This window comes from Plectropomus leopardus, chromosome 16 (assembly GCF_008729295.1).
Source record: "Plectropomus leopardus isolate mb chromosome 16, YSFRI_Pleo_2.0, whole genome shotgun sequence".
Taxonomy (NCBI): Eukaryota; Metazoa; Chordata; class Actinopteri; order Perciformes; family Serranidae; genus Plectropomus; species Plectropomus leopardus.
The window spans coordinates 27,755,568-27,781,322 of record NC_056478.1 but is presented as its reverse complement, the minus strand read 5'-3'; the positions used below and the strand labels follow the sequence as shown (position 1 = coordinate 27,781,322).

General features: G+C 40.5%; 1 protein-coding gene across 2 annotated transcripts; it reads right to left on the bottom strand.

Annotated features, from left to right (window-relative positions):
- Positions 1-473: 473 nt before the first annotated feature.
- dse (dermatan sulfate epimerase) lies at positions 474-25,755 on the bottom strand. 2 transcript variants are annotated; one of them, XM_042503030.1, is made up of 6 exons: positions 25,494-25,755; positions 21,968-22,436; positions 15,988-16,241; positions 8,014-8,253; positions 3,719-3,926; positions 474-3,103 (listed from the first exon to the last, which is right to left on the bottom strand). In XM_042503030.1, exons 2-6 carry the CDS (start codon positions 22,390-22,392, stop codon positions 1,354-1,356), a joined length of 2,877 nt encoding a protein of 958 aa, XP_042358964.1. In that variant the 5' UTR covers positions 22,393-22,436; positions 25,494-25,755; the 3' UTR covers positions 474-1,353. The 2 variants fall into 2 exon arrangements, with proteins under 2 accessions (XP_042358964.1, XP_042358965.1); XM_042503031.1 differs by lacking the exon at positions 25,494-25,755 and having other exon boundaries at positions 21,972-22,046.

The window sequence follows — 25,755 nt, the reverse complement described above, 5'->3', positions numbered from 1 at the left end:
TTATTACATCAGAGGTGGTCTGGTTTCATCTTGGCAATTCATCAATTCCTATTTGGAATCAGTTGTTTTTCCTGAACACCCATTAGGTAGATCTTACAAGTATTTAGGCCAGAGTTTAAATTATAAAAATTAAAAAAATCTGAGATTTCAAGAACACACTCTGGGGCGAAATTCAGTCGTTACAATAATTCTCGAAAAAGTTACAATATTACGAGAATAAAAGTTGTAATTTATAGATTACTATTATTATGCGCTCTGAGGCAAATTTGTAATTTGGGGGTATGAAAATAAAATACAAAAAGTCCTATTAAAAGTGTATATCTAGAAAAAAATCTATTTCTCGAAAAAAAAGATCATATTATAAAATAAAAAAGTCTAAAAAACTATGAATAGTCTAATAAACTAATAATTAATAATAATAATAATAATAATAAATAGTAATAATAAAAGTTAAAATACATTATTTAAAAAATCATATTCAGAAAATCATAATATTTGTATCAAGTCAGAATTTTAAGAAAAAAGTCAGAATATTATTAGAATAAAACCCAGCTGGCCACAAGTGTCATTAGATTATGCTATTTGGTCGAATTTAGGTTGTGCTATCAGGTGACCAGGTACAAACTGCCGCTGAGGAAAAAAGAGAGCTTGTGAAAAGTTCGACTCCACGTTCGCGGGCCCGCAAAAATGCCAGAATTCAGACAGAGGACACAAAATGATAAAAAAAAGGGACACATAAAAACTGTCAGCTACTGCCACACATAGATTACGCTAATAATTTGACATTGGGACAGTATGAAAGCCCAACAGCTTTCTGACATCTGGTGCCAGCTGGAAAAGCCATAATACTGAGTTAATAAAATGCATAATATTATGACAATAAAGACAAATCATAATATTATGAGATAAGATTGTCATTTTAAAATACAAAAATGTAACATCCCGTTATAAGATTCAATTGTTTTTACTTCATTTACTATTCTTCACAGGTGAAACCTAAAACTTCAGCTCACTGGAATCCCTCATTTGACAAGTAAAAGCTGACAGACTGCTTATGACTCCAATATTAAGCAGACTTAAGCATTTAAATAAGTATCTTATAACATTCCAACTTTATTGTTACAATATTGTGACTTTTTCCAGTAAAACTACAACTTCATTCTTACACTGGAATGTTTTTCCAAAAGAAAAAGAAAGAAAATCTTGAAATCTCAGATTTTTTATTTTTCAAAAGTGGCCCCTGGCACTGTGTGATAAGATCTGGCTCAGACTGAGGTGTGGGGTGCATTTAGGTCACCATGAACGACAGGTCGTTGGATCTGCAGTTGGACGACTCCTTGCACACTCATGACGTTAACACTGTGTGTGAGAGCAGGAGGAGTAGAGGTACAGTAAGATGAAGCAGTCTATCAGGAGGATGGTGTAGAAACACCTCTGCGTGTGCAAACTCCGCCCTCTCTGGAAGCGTGTCAGTAACACGGCCAGCAGCAAAAAGAAGGTGGCAGTGTTCAGGAGGAGGAAGACTCTGATGTAGGAGGCAGTGCTGGAGAGACCCTCGCTCCCTGCTGTGGCCACCATGTGAACCTCCTTGAATTTGCGGCCCTTAACAAAGGCCCCCTTTTTACTTTTACGGCCGTCTGTATAATCCATGAAGGCTCGCGTGTCTCCCTCTCCCTCCTCCGGACTGTCCTCATATGTCCTCTTTGAAGTCCTCTGCCTCACCTTTTTCTCATTCACCTCAATCTGTGCAAAAATGTCAGGTAGACTCTCCGAAAGCTTCTCCCCAAGGCTCAGTCTCTTCCCCCCTTTACCCTTGCCCTGTTTCTTCGACATCGCGAACATCTTCTCGATGGCCTCCTCCGTCTTCTTCTTGTCAGAGAACTGGAGGAGACGCTCTGCAGTCTTGCGGAAACTGGCAGTGTTGAGAACCCGTCCCAGGATGTGTCGCTCCATCTGCTGGAAGACGGGCTTGACGTGCTGGAGGTTGTCCTCCATCACGTTGACGTATTCCTCTACTTCCTCTGGTGAGCTGTCCTCCGTGGCGGCGGCTGCCTTCTCGAATACGATCTTCTTGTGGTCCAGCAACACCATGGCGAACAGAGGCTTGCTGGTGACCTCTCCGGTCAGCAGGTAGATGGTATAGGTGTGATCCTTGGTGGCCAGGTAGATATCCACTCTCTGGTCATCGCCACGCAGGCTGAAGCTCTGCACGTCCACGCCTGGGCCAAAGAAAATGTAAGCCACCCTGGTGTGAGGGTACCTCAATGGCATTGTGACGTTCACATAGTTCGAGCCATTATAGGGGTACCCCCGAGGGTAATTCCAGTACCCTACCACTCCTCTGTTACTGTAGCCTGTGTCATCCATCCAGAACATCTTATATTTATCCTCACCGTGTGATACAAATGCTCCGTGAACGCCGTCTATCTTTGTACCCTGGAATGGAAGTTCCGTGTTGTGAAAGAAGGCGCTCATGGACCTGGTTGGGCTGTCCTCCTCCAGATGGATGTGGTCCACGAGGAGCAAGAGCTGTGGGTGAAGAAGAAGCAGGTTTCTTTGGAAGTTCCTAATCTTCAGTTCTGGATTGTAAGCTGAATGCCCCTCGCCACGGATGAAGACCATTCCTTGTCTCTCCATAGCAGCTTCAACTCTACCCTGGGCATCGGCCGCCAGTCCCACCTTGTACTTTAACCATTTGGAATCGCAGGCTTCTGTAACCTGTCCAGCCCACGGCTTAAAGCAACTCCCTGAGAGTACAGAGCCAAACAACACGGCGTTGTTCAACAAAGTGTACTTGGGTCCGTACAGTGCCTCTGTGATGAATGGGACGCCGTTGGGCGCAAAAGTGAAAGTGTTCTGATCAGGGTGCTCGTGGCCGGCGTTAAAGTTCCTCCACCCTTTGATCCACTCTTTGTACTTGTTCTTGTGGACAATGTCGAAGATGGCACGTCCCCCCAGCTTCCCTGACTTGAAGGAGAGAAAGGTACGGTTGGTGTCTGCAGGTAAAGCGCTGCCATACGTCACCACGCCCCAGTCCTCAAAGTAGTGGAGTTGGGATGTTCCAAAATCTGATGGAGGCTTGGAAATTAGTCCCGGGTCATACCTGCAGGACACCAAGAGAGGACGGATATCAGAGGGACATCACTGCAAAACAACAACTGATGGAAATTCTTATCAGTTTAAAGGTTTTCAAGGAGTTACTTTCTAATGACATGTTGCAATTAACATTTTTTGGTGTATTCACTTATTATCAACTGGCCTCATTTACAAACAAGACGTGTTTATTAATGAGCTCTAAATTTGTTGGTAGGAGGATTCTTTTAACTTTGAACGGAGCCATGCTAGCTGTATTCTTCTGCTTTCAAGCCATCAGTTTGTAATTTCAAGAAAAATGCCAAACATTGCTTGGTTTGCTGCTTTTTATCCTCTTTTTTTGCATAAAATGAAGACCTTTGGGTTTTTGACTGTTGAACAGAAGAAATTTCTTTAGTCTCTGGGAAATTGTGATTTCATTTATTTCTGACATTTTCTAGATTAATCAAGATAAATGATCCTCAAATCAATTAATCATAAATTATTTATTAGGTGCAGCCCTAGTTTCAAAGATCATGATCATGATAAATTACCCAATATATTATATGTAGCATAAAATGCAAAACAGAAAAAAACTGTAGCCATACAGTATATTTCCCATCATCCAACAAATTCAGCAGCTCACCAGATGAACTCGGTGTGGAGGGTACACCATCGCTGTCCTTTTCCAGCCTGCCCCGGCCCCTCCATCACCCTGTTTTGATGAATCAGATCTGCCAGCCAGTTTCCACTGCCATTACGTAACACATAGCGGTCCAAGAAGACCAGCTGGCTCTCCGGACCGTAGAACCAGTTGTAGTTGGAATCTGCAATGGCTACAGTCCGCTGAAATCCTAGTGACAGTAAAAAACACAGAGAGAGGACAACTTCAGTGGTGGCTGTTGACAAAATGCTGATGTATTGACTTATGTTGAAGTTTGTTGTGTGGATTCTTAGTAAATTCTAACACCGTACTAAAATAGTGTGCTAGGGCCACTGTAGGTTAAAAAAAAAAAAAATGACTATGGAGCAGGAGCAGCATTAAGTTGGTTAAAGTTGTAAATTTACAAGATAAAAGCTCTATGAGGTTATAAAGTAAAAAAATTGCGAGATGTGACTCAAAAATTCTCTGAAATAAAAGTCACGAATTTACAAGTAAAAAGTCAGAAAAGGTTGGTTTTTTTTGTTGAAACCCTCCAAGCATGAATCTCAGTCCCCTCTGCTGTGACCCAGCTGAGTTCCAAACCAAGTGCAAAGTGTTCACACTGTTTGTCGTCTGTAATTATGAAAGGAAAACCACGCATTCAGGCGGTGAGAAGCGTTCTTAGAAACCAGCTATAGTAACTACAGCATGTAATCACAGTCAATCATTTGTCGACCAAAAACAATCATAAAACAAAAACTGCAACAGTGAAATCTCTCTGCACTATCGTTGTGAGTATGGAACAAATTCTTTAAGATATCTATTACAGGAACTGAGATAATGCTATTGAAGGTTAGCATGGATTATTAGCAAGTCAAAATGAACAGTGCTCCTGATTTTCAATACTGGCTTAGAGCTTTGTTAGATGTACGTATTTCAGCATTTTTAAACTGTATCTAAACACACAAAGACACATGCAGTGAGAGGACAGCAAACATATAACTGACACTTTCACAACATGAGATCAATTTGCTTTCTGATGATGCTTATAATGAGTTATTTCTTTATGAGATCTTTGTGACAGCAAAGAATAAACAAAAACACATCAGAAGTGTTAAAGTGCTGCATAAACTTCTGTCAGTCAGTGGAATTTAAGTTCTTATGATTCAGGAGAGAATCACCTTTCAAGTCAAGAGATACCTGTCAATCTGTATATCTTCATGTTTCCGCATCTTGGTTTGTTAATAAGTCCGCAACACAGTCAGTGAGAAAAGACATGAAAAAAATGCAACAATGTATAATTTTTTCTCCCTTGGCCTGGACCAAATGATCTGAACTACAGGTGTGAAAGCACTCATAAGTGTCACAGTCTGCTCTGCCTCTCTCCTGCTGCTGTGGGATTTTTTCTATTTACTCCCACCCCACCTCTCTCTCCACCCAGCCACTCCCCCTCATCAGCCTCATCACCTCCACCTGGTCTTCCCAGGTGCTCCTCATCTCCAAACAAGCCAGTATTTAAGCAGCCTCACTCCCCTCACTCTTTCGCTTCCATGCCTGACCTTCCAACACTTGCTCTCAAGACTGTTTTACTGGTTTCGACTCAGCTCGCCTCTGACTACCTCTCTACTGCTTCGGCTTCGTCGAGAGAGATCGCCATTCTTCCTGCTGTCTTCAGATCCTCCCGCCAGTAAAACACTTCTGTGTGAGTGCCTCTGGTGTTTATTGTTTTGATGGTACATCAATTCCCTGCCTGTCCTTGTTGATCCCGCTGCCTGCTCCTACTGGATTTGTCTGCTCTGCTGCCTGCCTCACGCCAACTCTGCTTCCACCTGAACCACGAGCCCTGCCTGCCCCTCTCTGGAGTCCCTGCTTTTCCCACAAGCTCCCTGCTGTAAGTTTTCCTTCAATTTACCTGATACATTCACCTGCCAGTCCGCTCCACATTCACAATTTCCCCTCTCGAACTCTGAACTATCTCTGAACTAAACATGAGCTCACCCCAGTCCCTCTATGAACTCTGCTCAACCCATGAACTCTGCTCCACCCCAGAACTGATAACTGTCCCTACTTACCTGTAACCTGATTATACTCACCTTTGCGCCATTCAACCTGCCAAAAGATTTAATCAAGGTCATTACCAACTACTTGCCTTCTCTGTTGTGCTGCAGTTGGGTCCTACCACACCCTGTTACAATTAAGCCTCCTTCCACTGGACAAAAAGCATGCACAATCATCTGGCTTATGTATTTAACACCTGGATCGACATCAGTTTTATTGAGCTAGACACCTTTCTCGAGCATTTAAATCTCTGAAATCTGAGAATATTGGTTTGATTTCTTTCAAAAAACAGCGAAAAAACAGAAATTCCCAAAAGGTGTTTTGGGGGGATAAAAAACAAGCAACCACTGTGGAATTTTCACTTGGCACATACTCCTTTCTACCGATAACTAACCTGTTTTTGGCGCATCTGTGACGCCTAACGTGCCACAGCAGGAAAAAAAACAATAACAAAAAGGCATACTAACCAACCACAGTCATAAGCACAGCTCTGGTCTACTGAGAATGGGAAAGAAGTTAATCAACTATTTTTAGAGGAATTTCCCACATTTAAAAAAACTTGCATTCGTGCGCTAATTTGAATGGAAAACTTGTATTGCTGCCATCTGTATAAAAACACACAGCAACACACGCACGGGCAGTGAGAGGAAACCCTCCAACTGACACTTCAGCTCGTTTAAGTGCTTACTTATCCACTCACATTTTAACTGATTTTAGGGCGGAGGCTTAAACAGTCATTCCAAACTCCTTTTGGGACTTCCATGGCCATTTTCAGTTTCTTTTATCTCTGACACATCAACTGACAGGTGGTTGGTGAACACCCTTATTAGTTTTATCAGTATTGCAAAAACACATGCACATTCACACTCAGGTAATGGAATGAGAGCAATCATCTAATTGATAGTCACCTTCACAAGCAAGACTCCTTCACTTCTTGAAATGCTTGAAAGTCAACTGACATTTTTGTTGTTTGAATTTATTCAATGGGCATTGTGACATCTTTCAGCTCTTAGACTTCAAGCGACACTTCCACTGCTTTCACTTGAGCTGACAGTTACTACTTTAAGAACTTCTACAGAAACTTCCAACTCCTTTTATTACTTACAGCAACTGACGTTTCAGCTTCTTTCAGAACTTAGACTTTAACTGACCCTATATTACACTACGCTGATATTTTACTTTTTTTTTGGTAGTTATGAGGGCATTTTTTAAACTACCTTTTTATCAATTTCTTGCAAGTTTTTGGGCTGTTTCTTCTTAAGTTGCTCATTGCCAAAAAGCCAATTTGCTCAGGTTTTAAAGGGTTAACTTGATCTGATTTAAAACTCTTTCAAACTCGTGTCAGAAGTTCTAGGTACAGATGCAGCACCCTGTCCACTCCCTGCCATTTTTGGAGAGTCCCAATCTGCATGTGAGACTTCACTATTTGAATTCCCATCATGACGAGTTTAAGAAAAGGAATTAAAAATATTTAACATTGATTTAATGAATTTAATGCCTCAAAGACTTCTTAAGAATGTGTGGGAACCCTGATCTCAACATTTGTGTAGCAGTGTCATATACTTAAATTCTTAAAAATGCAAAAAAATGTCTGATTATGGGGGGCATGCGCTGTAACCATTTGGCTACCAAGGCGCTCTGTTTAACTGATGTTAACTTCTTTCAGTAAAGCTTTCACTTGAGACTTTAGCCTCTCTCAGCACATTCATGCTGCTATTGTGACTCGAATCCAAGGCTCTGCCAACTGATGTAATTAGAGGTGTTTTTTTTGAGTGCAGCAGTGCCGCTAAGACACAATACAGAAACTGTTAGCAGGGGGCTGTGAAATGTCCGAGCCTGACCTGGGGGGCCCCTCCTCCGCCGCTGCCCTCCCCCTGACCTTCAGACGAAACTTCCAGGACACCACATTTCCCTGCAGGTCTCAGCTTTGAAAAGCATCCAGGAAGGTAATAACTACACGCATGCATACCCCATATCAGCTCAGAGGAGGGACTACTCTCTGATGTGGCAGCCTGAGGTTATTTTCATGTCTAATCTAATATATCCAACTTTTGGGATGGAGCATTCTGGTAAACTGGATGTGTCAGCCATTCATAGCTAAGTAAACCCTTACTTACGGGTAGTTGACGTGCTTTGTGTTTGGTTGCCTTCATGTATCCAGTGCAGTGAAAAGTGTGTCAATCAATTTCAGCTTTTGAAAAAAAAGTCAAACTGGTCAGAACAGGTTGAGAGACAGTTACCGGGCAAGATGGTCCTGTACAGGAAGGCGAAGTGTTTAAGGAGCCAGGGGTGATCGAAGTGGCTGATGGAGAAGTGGCGCTGCACCAGGAACATGTACTGAAACAGAGAGCGGGTGGTGTAAGTCCCGTAGGCCACGCCTTCATACAGAGAGCCGTCCGTCACATCCTGCAGAAGGACCATGGACTTCTCCATGATGGACAGGACCTGCTTGGTCCACAGGTAGGCCTCCTGGAGGTAACCTGCAACACAGGAAGTTAAGATGATGTGGCAGGTTAAATACAGTCTTGAGATCCACTGCTCTGTTGTTCAGAGGGTTACTCAAGCATTTTTGCATGTTTTTGGTCAGTTTTTGCCCATATACTGCAATCATTGCTGACCAGCATTTTCAAACACATACTAACATGGTTTGGTTGTGGTGTAAAAATGAAGTTCCAGAGAGCAGCATAGGTGTTGGCATGACATTGAGTATGAACTATCCGCCGGGCTGATTATTGGGGTGGATATTTGGCATTTTGACGATTATCTGTATCAGCATGTTATTTTAATGATCGCTGATAAAATTAAATATTAAAAAGTTCAAAGACAATGTCAGCACGGGAGGAACTTTGACTTTGTAAAATCTCAGGGAGCTATTTTTACTTTTTATTTTTTTAAATTTTTCACTTGACTTTATAAAAAAGAAAGTTGCTGGGAACTTTCTGTATATGATGTAGAACGTTTAAATTTTGATGAAACATTTGCTGAAGACATTTTAACAAAGTTTTGGAGTTTGTTATATTCCATATTCTAAATATATTTTCAAAAAGATTTTCTTTTTATTGAAAGTGCATATCGGTTCCAAATAACAGTCATCGCTGTCATTAACTAGTGATAATCGCTATTGGCCCTGAAAAAACAATATTGGTCGACTCCTAGAATGAACAGATTTATATTTTCAAATCAATTATCTAACCGGGTAAATCTTAGCTAAACATCTTTTTTTTTTTGAAGAGAAACATCTTCAGAGCTCTCTGGTGGCAGATTTCTATCAAATTTGACACATTTTTTTAACATCCATGTCTGCACAATATTTTTTCCAGACAGACCTCAGTAACCTTGTGAAATACATTTTGAGGATGATTGTTTGGTTGCCTTTTTTTTAGAATATTTTCACCACTTAACTTTGCCGTAAGACGGCGATTTACGACGGGGAACTGAAGCTGTTAAATCGCTTTCTTAATGTCACAGACTTCACAGAGAAGAACAATTATTTGACACTGTTGAACACAGGAGCTGCTGGTCTACCACTGCCTCGATCATCAGTTCTGATTTATCATTGATTTTGTTCAACACAGAGACATGTCCATGCTGGTGAGGAGAATTCAAGTTTTGTCACAAAGGGGAACCAAACTCATTCTATATGGATACATTTAAATTCATTAAGGAAGCTGTTTTTTACATTTACAAATGTAAATTAAATGTAAATTTGAAATGTTTTGGATGATTTGCTCATCCAAAGTGACCTGGCCATTAATCAGAAAAGCTGCATACCTGACCAATTATAATAGATCTTTAGTGGGGTTTTTTTTTCATTTTTTTACAGAATGTGAGAGCAGTAACCCTCTGTCAAAAACTCTGTGAAAGTGCTTTTCTTATTGAGAGTTGGTGAACACTAAGACGTGTCACAAAATGTGAAATCCTGCATTACAAAGTGACTAAGGCCCTGTGTTTTAAAGTACACGAGTGTGTGTGTTGTGTCACCAGTGGAATTTATGAAAAACAACATTCCAGCCAACAACGTCTCCTCAGTCTGTTACCTAAAGAAACCTTCCACACACAGATTTTTGCTGTGGCTGTGGAAAGCATGACACCACTATGCCACACTCTACACCATGTATACTCTCACACACATACACACATACACACACACACACACACACACACACACACACACACACACACACACACACACACACACAAACAAACACTCACAGGATCACACACATAGACTTTACTATGAGAACAAGCGACCGCATAAACGCCGCGGCCACAGGTCATTGAGGAATCCCGAGGCCATCGGCGGTGTAACCAGCCAGCATCCGCCCCGTAGGCAGGTCCGCCCACTGGAGCCGTCCCCAGCAGTGTTTGGTTTGGGCTTGGGGACCGCTGGCCTACACAGAGCAGGTATTTACCATCAAACAGGAACTCTTGGCACGCACAAAGGCCGTATTTACACAAACAGAGCTTCACCAGCGTCGCACTTCAGAGCAGCTCAGGCTCTGAGCCTCTTCAGTAGTTTCCTCAAAAGTGAAAACATCACAATAAATTCAACTCCCATGACACCTTCCTGGGGAAAAAAAAACATATAAAGGACTTCCATATCCTGAGAAATGCAAACAGTCTAATGCAAATTAATTAAATCATCCATATATATAAAGCTCCACTTATAGTTTTTTTGATAACTTAAAATCAAAGACAGAAATTGAATAAAAAAATTATATTTGCCCCAAGAAGTTTTGGCTTCTTAATTTGGATGACAACAGAAAACAGCAGTGTTAGGAGAGTTACTTTAACATTAACTTTTAACATTAGCCACATTACAAGGTTAAGTTTGATATTCAGTGGTGCCCCAAAGGGGCCTAGGGAAGGTCGTGGCCCCTCTGATATGATTACTGGTGCTTGCATTTTTTTTTTTTGGTTCACTTTGTCATGTTGGGTTTTTTTTCTTTGTTTGTTTTTTGGTTTGGGTTTTTTTTTTTTTTTTTATTTTGTTGTCAAATATTTTAGGTAATTTTCTTGTACTTTTCACAGATTTCTTGCTAACCTCTGGGTCATTTCTTCTTTTGTAGCTCATTACCTTCTTTCCCATGTTTTGTAAAAAATCTGCCCAGGTCTCAAAAAGTGAATAATTTTACTGCATTTCCATCTTGGCTGAGCACGTTTTGTGTGAAAGGAATTAATAGCCCGTCCCATATAGACGCCTTTCCCAAATATAAACCTGCTAAGTTCAGTGATTTCAGCAAATAATAACCTCCGCTTTTAAGTGAAATGTCACTGTAAATGAAAAACAGAAGAGAAACTGGCTGGTAAGCAGAAGTATTAATAGTCACCATGACTGAACAAAGAAAAAGAAGTGCCACGTAATGAAAACCCAACGTCATAAACCCAAAATCCAAGCAAACCGATGACACAGTGCTTATCATACAATTACACCACAGCAATTACTGAAATACCAAAGACGTCAACAAAAAAGGAGGAATTAAAAAAAGTGAATCATCCCGTGAACCCACATTAAACAGAAAACACATACCAGACAAACTACATCACATGCACATCGTGTACAGTGATTCTCTGGGTTCAGCTCTAATTTCCCCTGTTTTCCCACAGTCTAATAATGTGGCTTGCCTAATGACTAGCAGAGGGGATAATGCTGCTGTCAGGCTGAGGGCTTAGGCCTGACCGTCTCCCATGCTGTTAGCCAGGGTGCTCGGTCTGGACACCCAGATCCCTCCCTCAGCGCACATTATGTCCACAGGAATGTGAAAGGTCAAAGGATTTGTTATTTCCAACAACGCTTACTGACTTACTCTCTGCTCCTTCAGTTTGTCAGAACATCACACACAATTAATGGAGAGCAACAGCAAAAGATCAGGAGCTGGTAATTTGTTTTTGGAAGTTATTTTATATTAGAGGCAGGACAGAGCCAGTAATGAAATATAATCTTTCCCACAGTCGGTTGTGGGGGAGGTGCATTCATGTGAGGTGGTATAGGTGGGTAGTCTCCCTTTAAATTAAAAGCACTAATAGAGGAAAGGAAAGGAGCCAAGCGTTTTTGGGGAGGCAATGTTGGTGGCAAAGTGTAGCTGTTGAAGCTAAATGCTACTCTTCACTAGAAGGAGTCACACTACACTTCTGTTCTCTGCCTGTGCTCTTGATCTTATTGCTACCACCTCTTTAAACGTTTCTTCTTTAACTTCTTAACTGTTTTTCAGAGGAAGTCAATCTCCAACCCATTCTGATTAAGAGTTTAGAAAAACATTGTTTTTTTAACAGCGGCATGGTTTTTTTTGTACATATTGCGTATTAGGGCCACTGTAGATTACAAAAAGGGGGGGGGGGGTTCTGAGGGAAAAAAATCAGAATATCTGTGATTCATGTTGTGAATTTCTGAGAAAAAAAGTTGGATGTTCTCTGAGTTTATAAAGGTGCTAATTTGTGAGAAAAAGCCAACACATTTCTGAGAAAAAAAGTTGAAGATTCTCTGAATTTACAAAGTCACAAATTTGTGCAAAAAAATAAAAAATCACAAAATCCTGAGGAAAAACAACAAATATTCTCTGAGTTTATACAGTTGCAAATTTGTGAGAAAAAAAAACCCTCACAAATTCCTGAGGAGTGCTCAGTTTGTTTACATGAAACTGGCCCTGCGTCACACGCATATCAGGTGCATCTATTGATGCAATGACGCTCATAAAATTCCAGAATAGTGAGTGAGCGAGTGAGTGATGCTATGTTCAGGATGCCATTATTCCACTATTTCTTTACATAACAAATTATATGTTAATACAGGATTCCAAGCTGTTTTATGATACACACCTAAGCCCACAGCAGGGACTGCTACATTCATAGTCAGTTAATACATTAGTCTGGCAGACATTAAAGTGTGAGCGGTCAAGGATGTGACACACAGGGGAGTCCGGGTTCACTAAACATGAACTGTGGCCAAACTGTGCACATTTCTAACAAACTAAACATTTGGCTTCAAGGCAGCAGCAAGCAAACACCTGTATCTGGAATGTGCTGCTGCCTTCTTATGTGGTTATCCAAACCAAAGTCTGTCGCGTCCCAAGAACTAAACTCACGGACGGCGTGCATATCTCCAGTTTCACTGAGTGGCACATGAACTGTTCATTGTAAGAGCATGTCGTTTCAGGGAACAAAATAATGAAAAAATAATAACGTAGACCTATATGTCAGCAATGGGCTTACAGCTGTCAGATAACCAATGAAGAAGAAGAGTTTGATCTTCTTTTCTGGTCGAGCTTATTGGAAACTTTCCATCGATTCACAACCATCTTGGCGGAATAATATTTGGATGTAATGTCATCCCTCTGCACAGGAAATGAATGATACATGTACGATAGTGGAATGCAGTCAAACTTCTGTACAATGTTAGAAACACTTCAGCTAAAAGAGTTTTTTTCTAGATCATATCATGTGTTTGCAGTCTTTTAAGAAGCTGTTTTCTCACCCCTGCTAGGTATACAACTCTCATCTCCACATGGAGTCTGCTTTAAAGCACACTTAACAAATACTTTTTCTCATAAACAGAGCATCCAAGCAGCGGCAGAGCTGCACAATCTCTTCCCCAGGTAACAGGCAGGCAGAGCTGCTGGAGCAAACTCACTTTTTCCTCGACGCAAAATAAAGTGAAGCAAAAACAGGTCGCGCTGTAACTCTCCTGAGTGTTCACAGAGCTTTGCGCCTGTTGTTGCTCTCTACAAAAAAGAAAGCCTCAAATAAAACCACTGTGACCACAGCGGCTCTCTGTAAGCCAGCTGTCATTTAGTTCACATCAGGACTGCATCTTTTGTACCAGAAATCAAATCCCTGTAAGCAAAGCAAGCTGCACTGCAGGCGTTTACCTTCCGATGGCCTTTCTCTGCTGCTAAGCTAAGTATTCGGTGCAGGATATTAAGGCAAAAAGATACATTTTAATCATGCCAGCTCTCACAAAGAGAATAAGGACCGAGCCATATTGCACAATGTGGCAGAGTTATGCGGAGAGCCTCATCTGGAGAACAATTACAGAGGATTAAGTGCAGCCATGGCAGATAACCTCGGGCTGACTTGACTGAAATTCCAGTCAAAGTTTCTCTCACAAGCAAACTGAGGTTGGCAAGTCTCACCATGCAAATTAAAAGAAATGAGCCATACCATATAACGTACGTATGTATATGTACTTTAAGTCTGAAAACCAGCTGCTGTGCTGTCATTGAGTATTAAAGCCATTATATAAGAAACGAAGCTTGAAAACAAAGCTAGTATTGCAATTGGGCTTTAAGGGATTACTTAAATTAAGGGGTTTTCTTTTGTCCGTCTATTTACACATCTGCAAAGCTGTAATAATCAGTTTATCTACTGATTAGTTGACAGAAAGTTAATCAACTATTTCGATAAACAATGAATAATTTTAGTAATTTTCCAATTTCCAGCTTCTCAAATTCGAGATTTACTCATCTGACAAAAACACTGATGGCTCTATTAAGAAAAATATTGACAAATTATCGTTAGTTGCAGCATACTAAGCGTAACTGACTCTAACTCTGTGTGTGTTTGTATTTGTCTGTCCACAGCAAATCTCACAAACTACTGAACCCATCAGGCAAACATTTTCCGTTCACTTTCGTGACCGCGTGCTCAACAACCTCTTGTGGCTGTGGTGACTCACAACTATTGAAAACCGTGTTTTATTGATTGTTTTATATCTGCTGACTCATCACTTTTCAATGGCCCCTTCCCTACTTCCTGCCCCCAAAGTTCAGGCCCCTTACTCTAACCGCACCCAACTTCAAACTCAGCCTTCATGGTGATCTCAATTACACACCTGTTAAGTTTTGTGACTGCATCTTGCACGGTTATGACACTATAACATTGACAAAATATGTCAACAGACAGACAGACAGTGAAATAAACACCTGGCAAAATACTCAAAGTGACTTCTGTTGTAGTCCCCACTACTATTGCTGTTACCAGGACCACATTTTGTCACGATCACACACACATATATAGATTAATGAGGTGAAAATAATACCAGTCATCACAAAATTGGTAAAAATAGCAATTAAACATAAATAAGATTGTTAAAAAAGCTACAGTGAGCAAGTATGACTCCACATTTACTGAGCAGTATTAGCAACCCTCTTGAAGGGATACTAATTAATGTGGCCAAAAAAGGCTGCTACATCTGCCACGAAACCACTTTAAATTGTTAAAAATAAATTTGCTAAAGGAATTGTAAAATCTGCTAAAAGAAATCTGATCTCACTGTAACTTGGAGGTACAGTACATGTGATGTGTATTTCTAAAAATAAAGCTCAAAATGATTCTTGTAAACTAATATTCCTACATTCAATATCTCAAAATCTGGTGTTATCTGCTATATCTTTTTTTTTTTTTTTTTTTTTACTGTAATCCTTCTATAGCTGCATCCTTCGCAGGGCTTATACTCTGAATCAGCCTTTAGATCATGTGACTGAACCTCTACAGTGAAAACCCGACTAATGAAATTCCTTAAATCGAGTTGAAGCTTCTTAGTGCTGAGCGAGGCAGGTTTCTAACCCTTAAGCTCCCACACAGAGCAGGAATGAGCTCGCTGGCTGAGTGAACGAGGTCAAAAATCTTAAGTCATATCATATCAGAGACAGCTGAAAGCAGCTACAGTTTAAGGAAGGGGCATACAGAAAAATATCAGAAAACACTGGGAACTTTCCTATGAATATTACAGCCTGCCAAAGGTATGTAAATATGCAATTATGCAGTTATCTTTCAAATACTGTTATCAGCTACTCATGGCAAAGATAACGTGATGAATTCAGGATATTTTATACTTCAACTACCACTGCCTAAACTTTTATTGTCCAAAATTAAATCAGCACACTGAAACAGAAAACTTCACTGGAAATTTGATCATCCTAAATTACTGTAAGCATCTTTTTCTGCATCATGTTCTGTTAAAAATAAACTTTCCAAATCACGCATATCACACAACATTTAAGCCAATGCGCCAAAATATCGGCCGATAACATCCGCTGACCGACACATCGGTCGGGATCTAATGAATATTTGTACCAAACTTCATGACAATCTTAGCCACTGGTTGTGAAGGTTTTGGGCATATTGGACATACTGTACATACTGACCAATGTGATCATCTTTAGGTCCTGCCGCCACAAAAACACACATGACAAACACATGAAGCCTGATCCACTAACCTTGGGTCATGTAAACCAGGCTTCCAGTGAGCAGAGCCACACAGTTGGTGGGCTGGTGGTTGTGCAGGTACTGGAACCCCCAGCCTCGGACGTATGACTTCTCGTACATCAGGCGTGACGCGTTGCCGATCACCTGGAGGAAACGCTCCTGCTGGCCCTTGTTCAAGTACTCATACAGGAAGTCGTAAGCGGTGGCAAAACCAACCAAAGAGTGCGCCAAAGGAACTTCATCCCAGGGGGCATCTTTAACCAACCTGCAACACAAACACCAAACACGAGGCTAAAGGCGAGGCACATGTGGAAAATAAACATTCACTGATAATCAGGTGTGAAATTTTCACTCTTTAACTGAAGCCTTGGCAAATGTTTGACTTTTTTCTCTGCAAATCCTTTTAATTATACTCACCACAGCTGTAAAACGTCAATTCACTTTGAAAGCAAAAATAAAGATGCTAGGTAGCATTTTGCACCGCAACTGCAGCACCATTGCCTGGCAATAAAAAGACTTATAAAGAGACGTTAAAAGTGTAGTGTGTGCAAATTTTCTGCTAGTTAACAGCCGCTAGGATCTAAGAATGCTGACTTCTGTGAGTTTTAGAGGTGCAAAGTGCTGTAAAAGAGTAAAAGGTGTTCTGTAATCATCTTGCCCACTTTAAAGAGAAGGGAACCTTTTATGCTTTTCCTTATTTTCTGTCATATTTAAACATGAACAAAGTTTCATCATGATGCAAACATATGTAAAAGTAATCACTGTGAGCAAAAACCTCAGGCTTCAGATCATTCGGTATACTTTCCCCAACAAGCCAGCAACAACTTGTGATGGATTTCTTGATATGACCATCAGCTCCAAGCACGCTACTGCAAATGTTGACACTGCTACATGCAAACATCAAGTAGTTTTTACTGTCGATGTTCATTTCTCCTTGATTTGTCCGATTGTGAAGATTTTGGTTTAGTGGCTTTTATTGGCAATTTTTTTTTACAGTAGAAGGTGCCGCTATAAGTCCCTTACAATCACTTGCTGCTGCAAATACGCTGCTACAAGTAGCTACATGCTACCATCAGGGAAAAATGAAATCTTGTTTGACAATGTTGTAAATTTTTCCCTGAGTTTAGATCATACTCCTGAAAGAACATGTCTGGTTCTAGAGCTTTTCACTTAGGTTTTTATTGATGATTTTTCCCAATGTAAAGTGCCATTGTACTCTGTAAGAGTCATTCCCTGCTGCAGGTACACGGCTACATGTAGCTACATGCTAACATGAGGGAAACATGTATTCTTGGTTGCAAATGTCTTTACTTTCTCCTTGATTTTGGATCATATTCCTGCTGGAATATGTGAAGTTTTGAGGAGTTTAGTTTAGAAGCTTTTACTGATCAATCAGAGCAGACTGGGCTTTTTTGGAAAGGGGACTTAAGAAAAAAGGAGCATCTTGGGTGAATACAGGTGTCCCAGCACAGACAGTATGAGGAAAATTAAGTGTTTTTTAAAAATAAAAGCATCCAAGCATCTACCAGTAGAAAACCAAAATACAAGAATGAACCCAAGAATGAGCATAACAGTTCCTCTTTAAGCTGTCATGAGTAAACTCAATGAATCATGCTGAGATACTCACATGGATTCTGTTGAAATATAACAGAACACCAAGGTCATGATGTCACCTCTGGTCATTGAGGCTTTCTTCCAAAGAAGTTCATGAAACAGTGACACAAAAACCAGATTGAAAATTATTTTTGAATATGCATCAGCACTTGTTGGCAGTTGAAACCTCCAGGGTTTTTTGAAATTATTTTAGGCTGAGATTCATGGATATACAGTTTTTTGAATTTGACCTGTTCGAGGAGTTTGCCTTTGACATCCCATAAACACATGTTAACATGTTAACAATGACATTTAATGTCATGTTCCTTTACTTAAAGAGCACCACTTTGATGTGCAATACGTGGTTTCCACATGTTAAGTGGCAGCTGAGATTTATTTGAAAATTACTTCCTGCCTGGTCTCACAAATGAACACCAACTGGATTGTTTCTTTATGTTGAAATTTGCCCATATGGCAAAAAAGGAGGACTATCAAAACCATGGATGCTAAGTCACAGTTGGACTGTATACTAAATTATGCCAAAGCACACACAATCTCACTTCTGTATGTTTGCACAGACTGTGTGAAAAGGGGGAAAAAAGGAGCAGGCACCAGTATGCCACAAAGTAGAAGTTCCCTGACGGAACATGGTTCCTGGAGGAGTTGGAGACATAATTGAAGGTCATGAATACCACAGCTGACTGATTCCTGGAGCCACTCTGCACAGGCTCTTCAGAGGTTCAGTGACCATAATAAAAGTGCGGCCAAGGAGAAAACTCGCAGTGTGTTCTTAAGATGTGAAAACACATGCTCAGTGGCTTCTCGTTTCTGCACTGTGGCACACATACTGATATCGTGAAAAATGTCCTGCAAATTGCATTATTACCACACCGTCTAACACCCCCTCCTCCCAGAAACGAACTGAGGGAAAATCCCCTTCCACCTGCTCAATGGCTGGAGGCAACACAGCAGCCATGCAGCAAAATGAGAGGGATTAAGCTGCTGCAGCCCCCCCTGCACACATGCGGGAGGAGGGGGTGCACCTGAAGGAGTTCTGCCAAAAAAGTCAAGTTTAAAGCAATCCTCACCCCCGAAATTATCATTTAGAAACCAGTTATCAACCTTGTGTTAAACTGAAATGGTGACGAAAACTCTATTTTTCTAACATGCCTCTAAGGAGAATGAAGAATCCAAAAACAAAGAAAATTCTTGATGAATTGCAGTAAATGGGGTCCACGTTTAACAACAGCAAAACTTTATCAAAACATCCATTTAAAAACGCTCACACGACCCATGCAGTACAATTCAAGAGCCATAGTTCTATGTCCAGTGCTTCCAAAATGCATGAATTTTCACTAAAACCTTACTATTTATAAAGATTTTGCATAAACAGTCTTAACTAATACACAAGTAAAGCACCTTAGTATTCCAGTGAAATTCCACCTCTTGCATTATACTGCACAACTTGTGTGAGAGTTGATTTGTTACACTTTTGCTGTTGGTAAACCAGGTACCCTTTTACTACAATTTAGGATTTCCTCCCTTTTTTGGATTCTTCATTCAATGCGGAGGCATGACAGAAAAGTTTTTTTTAGCAAATTCAGTGTTACACAGATTGAGTGACTGACAAATGATCATTTTGTACATGCAGTGTTCCTTTTCTTTCTTCAAGATTAACATGGTCATCTACCCAAGTTCAACATTAGAAAAAAATAATGTGTGTTCTGACCAAAATGTGTCATAACAGTAGCACAAGTAAAGACATGTAAAGGCAAGAGCCATAGCTATGTAAAGTCTAATGCTAATCTTAGCTTTTAACAGTCACCATGAGCTATTAGTCACACTAGACTAAGTGAGACTGAGGGGGCAAAACTTGAGTCTACTGAATTTAACATGGTGTGTTACTGTGCCTACAAATTCAACTTTTTATGTGTGAGATGGGAACCATTTAATGTATGAATTGAAGTCTATAGGGCTTTCTGGAGATGCAGTTTTGTCTGTTCTGGGGTTTTTGTCAACTTGTTCTTGTCTGCACTGGTGTTTTTGTGAAATTGTGAAATGTCATTAGTCATAACCCAACTACTGTTCCAATTCAAAGTCCACATCGAGCAAATTACAGTCCAATTCAGAAGTGTTGCTGCTCCACCTGTTTATCCAAGATACTTTGACAGATGACATCTGTGGCCTCAGGGTAGCCAAGTATCCCCGAATGAAATTTCCAACAGTGGCAGAGAAACTAAGCCAAGCTCATAACTGTTATAATTTCTGTCCAACAATGATTACTGAGTCAATATAAATGTGTGTATATGACTCTTTATACTTGGAATATGAGGTCTATTAATCCAAATATTTCACATTTGAAACTTTAGTCCAAGATCAGGGAGAACAGTCTCATCTTGGATAGCCCTTGGTAAATATTTGTTGGTCTTGATGTCTTGGTTGTCTTTTGAATGTACACTGAGATATAACTCCTTTTGGATAAAAACTGCAGATCTGAAATCTAATATCTATTCCTGCCACAACAGTTTGTTTGAAGGTAAAGTCAAGGTTCATGTTTTTATTGGAAAGCTAATTTGAAACTGTCTTTGTGAACCTTTGGCTCCATATCTTAGCAAACTGCAGTAAAAATAACCAACTTATATAAATGAGAATGAACGGAGGCAGTGTGATGTATTGTAATTTTACATTAGTGGAAAGTTACATGTAATTTACAGCATGTATAAGCTTTTTTGTGATTGGATAATTTTGGTTTTGAACTTATAAAAAAAATGGTGAATGTCAATAAATCACCATGGCTACCTACCGAGCACTAATTGCGTGAGATTTTGTGAATGAATGAACAGTAGGTTACCATGGAACCAAACAGTGGCTGCAACCACCTTCTCCAAGCGTCATTTTCAGACCTTCATTCCTTTAGTCTTTGGAATAAAAGCTGTGGAGAGCTGGGAAGTCGTGAATGGCTGTAATCCACTTCTCAGCCACTTTGCACTTTGCTGGCAGAACTAATGTTCATTGAACTTAATCAAATTGTTAGGGAAATAAGGAAGCACTGTGGATGGCTGATGGCTGCGTGACATTCAGCCATTGCTGACTCTGAAAAGCCCGAGGATTGTCCAAAAACAGCTGAATGGATGGATTCAGCTGACTTATCGATTGCACCTCTCACGGTATGAAGTATGGATGGAGGTTTCTTTGCTTCAGGCTCCCGCAAAATCGTATATTTTGTATATATATCAGTGATCACATCCATGGAACTGTTGTGTCTAAACATACTATATTCTTTGCTGTTGACTTTGCAGTCTGTTAAAACAAAATCTGTTTACTTATGTAACAGAATGATCCTTAGTCTGGTAGGTTTGGTATCAGTGATTTCAGAGCTGTTCTTGGTTTAACAGAAGAGGAATTACTCTGACAAAAAGGTCTATCTCTGTAGGGATCCTTTCCATAATGTTGTCTGACACTTAGAATGATAATCTGAGCCTGTCAGTGGCAAAAACAAGAACTTTTCATGGACAAAAGGTGCACGATTGCCACAAGTAGTTATACATCAGCATGTTTTGCCGCTGCCGTCTGCAGCCCTCTCACCCAATAGTGGACCATTTTTTGAATAGGGTCCGAATATAAAGATACCAAACTGACTCTGTATGCTGGGATCTGTTTTTTTTTTTCCAACCTTGATGCCCTGTCTAATGTATCATTATCTCGCTTTAAGATTTTCCTTATTTTAGCACATTTTCTGCTTACATTGTGCACTCTTTCTAAATTAATGTGTGTTTAATTAGATTACCACATACCAGCAATTCTAGGGCCATTCAATTTTGCATCATATTCATACTGTAAACCGTTGGTCCAAAGGCGAACAAAGGTCACTGTTAAGTTTTTTAATTCTAAATCAATTTCAGCTTATTTGATCCTAGCTAAATCTAATGCCTCCCTTGCAAAAAAAAAAAAAAAAAAAAAAAACACCCAGACAACACAGCAGCGTAGAGTCACTCCCTGTCTGCTCACCTGCACCCTGAGCTTCAGCCCCGGCCCCTGCAGTGGCCCATTCAGCTCACATCTGAACATTTCATTTCCTTTCATGTTCGGCAAACAGCTGCTAAACATATTTCCTGGACCACAGACTTTATCGGACCACAATGCATCTTTACCAGATCTCTGCCCACAGAGGAAAATGAGAACACTCTGGAGACGGCGCTGAATAAAAAGCCTCTAAAGGGGGAGGACTTAGCATTAATACCCGCTTGATGCACACATGGGGGCGGAAAGCGATATCAGGTAGCATCTGTAGGAGGGTGGCTCAAATTTCGCAGAATATGTCACAAATAAACACACTGTCGGCCTCACTGTGCCAAATTATAGAGATGATATAATATAAAAAAAAGACAGAAAATCTACCAACTAGGCTGAGCCGCCATCCTCTCCATGTAGTCCTTGGCGAGGTCGAGGGCGCCGGCCCTGTGCGGGTACAGCACACAGAACATGGACAGCACACCCAGGTTGTTTCCGTACACCTCGTTCCAGCGGGCGCTGAACTCTGCAGGGCTCCAGGGGGGCAGGTACATCTCCGGATGCTCCAGCATGGTTTCTCCAGCCTCGCGGATCCTCCTCGCCATATCCTGATGAGTCCCCGCCGCCGCATACTGCAGCTCCTCCACATCCCCGCGGTTGAAGTACAGCATGGGATGACCATTGTAGTTGCCTCCCATGAAGGGGATTCCTCCGCTGGGATCCACCTCCGCCGCCACTAACACCAGGGCGAGCAGGGGCCACAGCAGACTTATGAAAAAGACTGTGGGGGCCCCGCGGGTGTGGGTTCTCATCGTCTCATCCGAGAGGGGACTTGGGCATTGCCGAAGGAGCTCAGCTGAGAGGGAAAAAGTAGGGGGAAGAGAAGGATTTGAGAAAGCCAGCCCATATTCTTCACAAAAGCCCTGCATTCCTTGAATAATTAGATACAGCTGTAGTCCTGATGATGCAGGCTTTCCATAGTAATGTAGACCATTATTGAGGCACAGCTTAGAGCGTATCACACTACTGTCGGACAATGTAGGAGTCATTGTTGTTAAAACTTTTACAAATCCTCCAAATTCCATTTCTTTATAGTGCTCAGTAATACAGTGACACCCCTTTACTTCCAATATCCAAGTTAAAGTCAAATCTGGGAGTCGTATTTCACCTCTGCACACTGTTACCTAATATTCACTTCCCAAGATTTATTCCTGAGTTGGTATGGTCAGACAAGTCTAGCCCTGCACACCCAGATGGCCAGACTAACAGGCCTGGAGGTCATAAAAGCCCCATTACTGCAGTGCTCTGGTCTACCGAAACAACCTCTAAACCCCAACTGCTGTGCTTTACAGAAAGACCAGAGTTGGCCCGGCGTCTCTGCTCCGAACATGAGAGTAAATTCCATGACCTTAGTGGAGCTCTTGGCAAAGGCCTGCTGGAAAACCCTTTGCAAGTGATTTCAACATCGTCTAGACTGTTTGAATGCAGCGAGCTGTCCGCGGTGTGCATGTATTTTGTGTTTGATAAACACGTTGGCAAATAAGAAATGCGGCCTCTCTTGCAGTTAATTTTGACATTTGACCTTATGAGGCATCACATTCCTCTGGGGTGCGCATGAAGATGGTCGAGTTGCAGCCAAGACAAAACCATCAAGACATCTTTGGACTAATTTATCACACTAAAACTGTAACTGAGTCAGGAGCCAGGGACCTATTTTATAAGGAACGCCTGTAAAACTAAATTAGACTGATCTCAAACTTACTTTCTTTGGGCTGTTTCACTAAATTAAATGGATAGTATTTTGGTGGGAGCTGATAGTAGGTCCAGTCTACTTAATAATGATTCTGAAGACACCTCATGCCACTATAAGACATTCTTATCTGCCATAGCACCACTGTAATGTATTAAATAGGTACTTACATTTAAGGTTGTAGCTAGACTTACTGAGGGTCTAAACCCATATTTTTTTATACAGGTATAAGACATTTAAATTGAATGCTTTTTTGAAAACCTTTCCAAGACGATTTTCAACCAAATTAAAGAAATAAATGACTTTTTTCTTTCTTTGTCGAGCAGTGCAGCTAAGTAGTAAGCTATGTAGTATATAAATGGCATTAACGTGAACTTTTCAAGCAGAAGAGCTTGACTCATGTTGATAAAAAAGACATAAAAGATGGATTAATGAAATAGGATAATTGTGCGATTAGCATCCGACAATTCAAATTTAGAATAGTTTAATGACTTTCAAGACCTAACGTTTATCAAATTGATTTTTAGACATTTTAAGACTTTTTAAGGACCTATAGGCACTCTGTGTTTGGCGCTGAAACAAAAATATTTTAATATGCAGTTTCAAGCTTTTCAAATGTGAAATTTGTTGCTATTTGTTGTGTTTCATAACATTGCAAATTAAAAATCTCTGGGTTTCAGACTGTCGATTCAACAAAGAGACAATTTAAGAAATACCCTTGGGCTGTGGAAAGTCGTGATAGTGTCCACCCCTGTTCCCCACCCCCCATTAAAGTATGTTGAGTATATATAAACTAACAGGGTTTCAACACGCTTATGACCAAAATTTCAAAACTTTTCCATGACTTTCCAAAGTGCCATATAATATGCCCCTTACCATTCACAATGTATGATACAAACATTGTTCAATCTCAAAAATGCAGTAGTGGGGCATATTGTAGGTATGGAAACTTTGGGATTCATGGGGTTAAATAACACTGTCACATTATCCTTCTCTTATTAAATCATTTTAGATTCAAACTTTATTCTAACATAAGTTCAGTTAGCTGCCAATGAAGGAGGGGGAGGTGGAACGTGGGAGAAAATAAGAAAGCATACATGATGGTAAACAAAACATCACACCTTGGCAAAAATTGAAATCACGTTCCATCAACAGCAAGAGAACATAAATTTGCTGTTATGTTACATAATATGTAAAGTTTCCACACAAGTTAACAAAAACAATTAATTTTATTACACACGACAAAATTCCCTGACTTATTAAATTCCCTGACTTATTAAAATTCCATGACTTTTCCATGTCTGCGGGATCCGTGGTGGAATCAGCCACGAAAATACCTGATGTAATTTTTTTAATCATTAAATATAAATTCCTCAACTGTTGCTAACACCCCCCGAATCTAAGAAAATATACAGGGCATTAGCTACGGCCCTGCTGAAAGCGTCTGAAGGCATTATTTTTTAAGTTATGGTACTTTGAGTCATTTTGGCAGCATTTGCTAGTTTCTAATTTTGCTGTAATATGTGCCTATAGACGGTACTCTTCTTGAATGAATTGGGTTATCAATAGGTAAGTATGAAAAACATAAAAAAGAAGCTGTGCTATCACTGTAAAAATAGTCCAAATATGCTAAAGGTAACTTCAGTCAAAATGTGTATCTTACAACAGGCCATAGGCTACTAACATTAGCTATTTCCACGTTCAAAGTCACTTATTTTAAAAATGAAGAGATATTCAATATAGTAAATGGTTACGTTAGCTTGAAATCTGTCACCCAACATTATTTTACAGTTGTAAAAAGGTAGAATAGCAGAGGAAAATGAATTGTCAACCACCAGAAAGTGTTTCCCATAAAAAGTAGTCCTCCCTCCCCTGATACTGATGCCTCTTCATAGGGTCCTACTTTTCACTTTTTCAACCTTTTAAGCTAACTTCGTTTCAGTCTTTCAGTTTTGTTTTTAAAAAATCCACCATCGCACGACTGCAAGTAGTCTTTTCTATTGATAGAAATGTCTCTCTGTCAAATAATTAAGTGAATTTTCCCAGTTTTATCAGTTATCGATGGTATCGATAACCCAAATCTACGCACAAAAGTAGCCTTGTTCTGGTCGGCCGCGGTGGAAAGACGGGGCAGCGCTGAAGGAAAAAAGCCGTTTACGTTACCTGTCAGAAGCGGTGCTCACAAAGCCGTGTTCCCGTCGTCATAACACTCATTTCTTCTCGCTACAGCTGACGTGATTTCGTAAAGGTTATCAATATGGGTGAAAAGTTTGTTTTTAGGGACGAAACAGAGTCAGAGAGGGGAGGGAAAGAGAGTGTGAGTGCGGAGGGAGCGTCATGCTAGCGAGTGAGGAGGGGCAGCAGGGGAGAGAGGCTTAAAGGAGACCTAATGAACCAACTGGCTGCTGCCCTCCTCCCTCCAGCT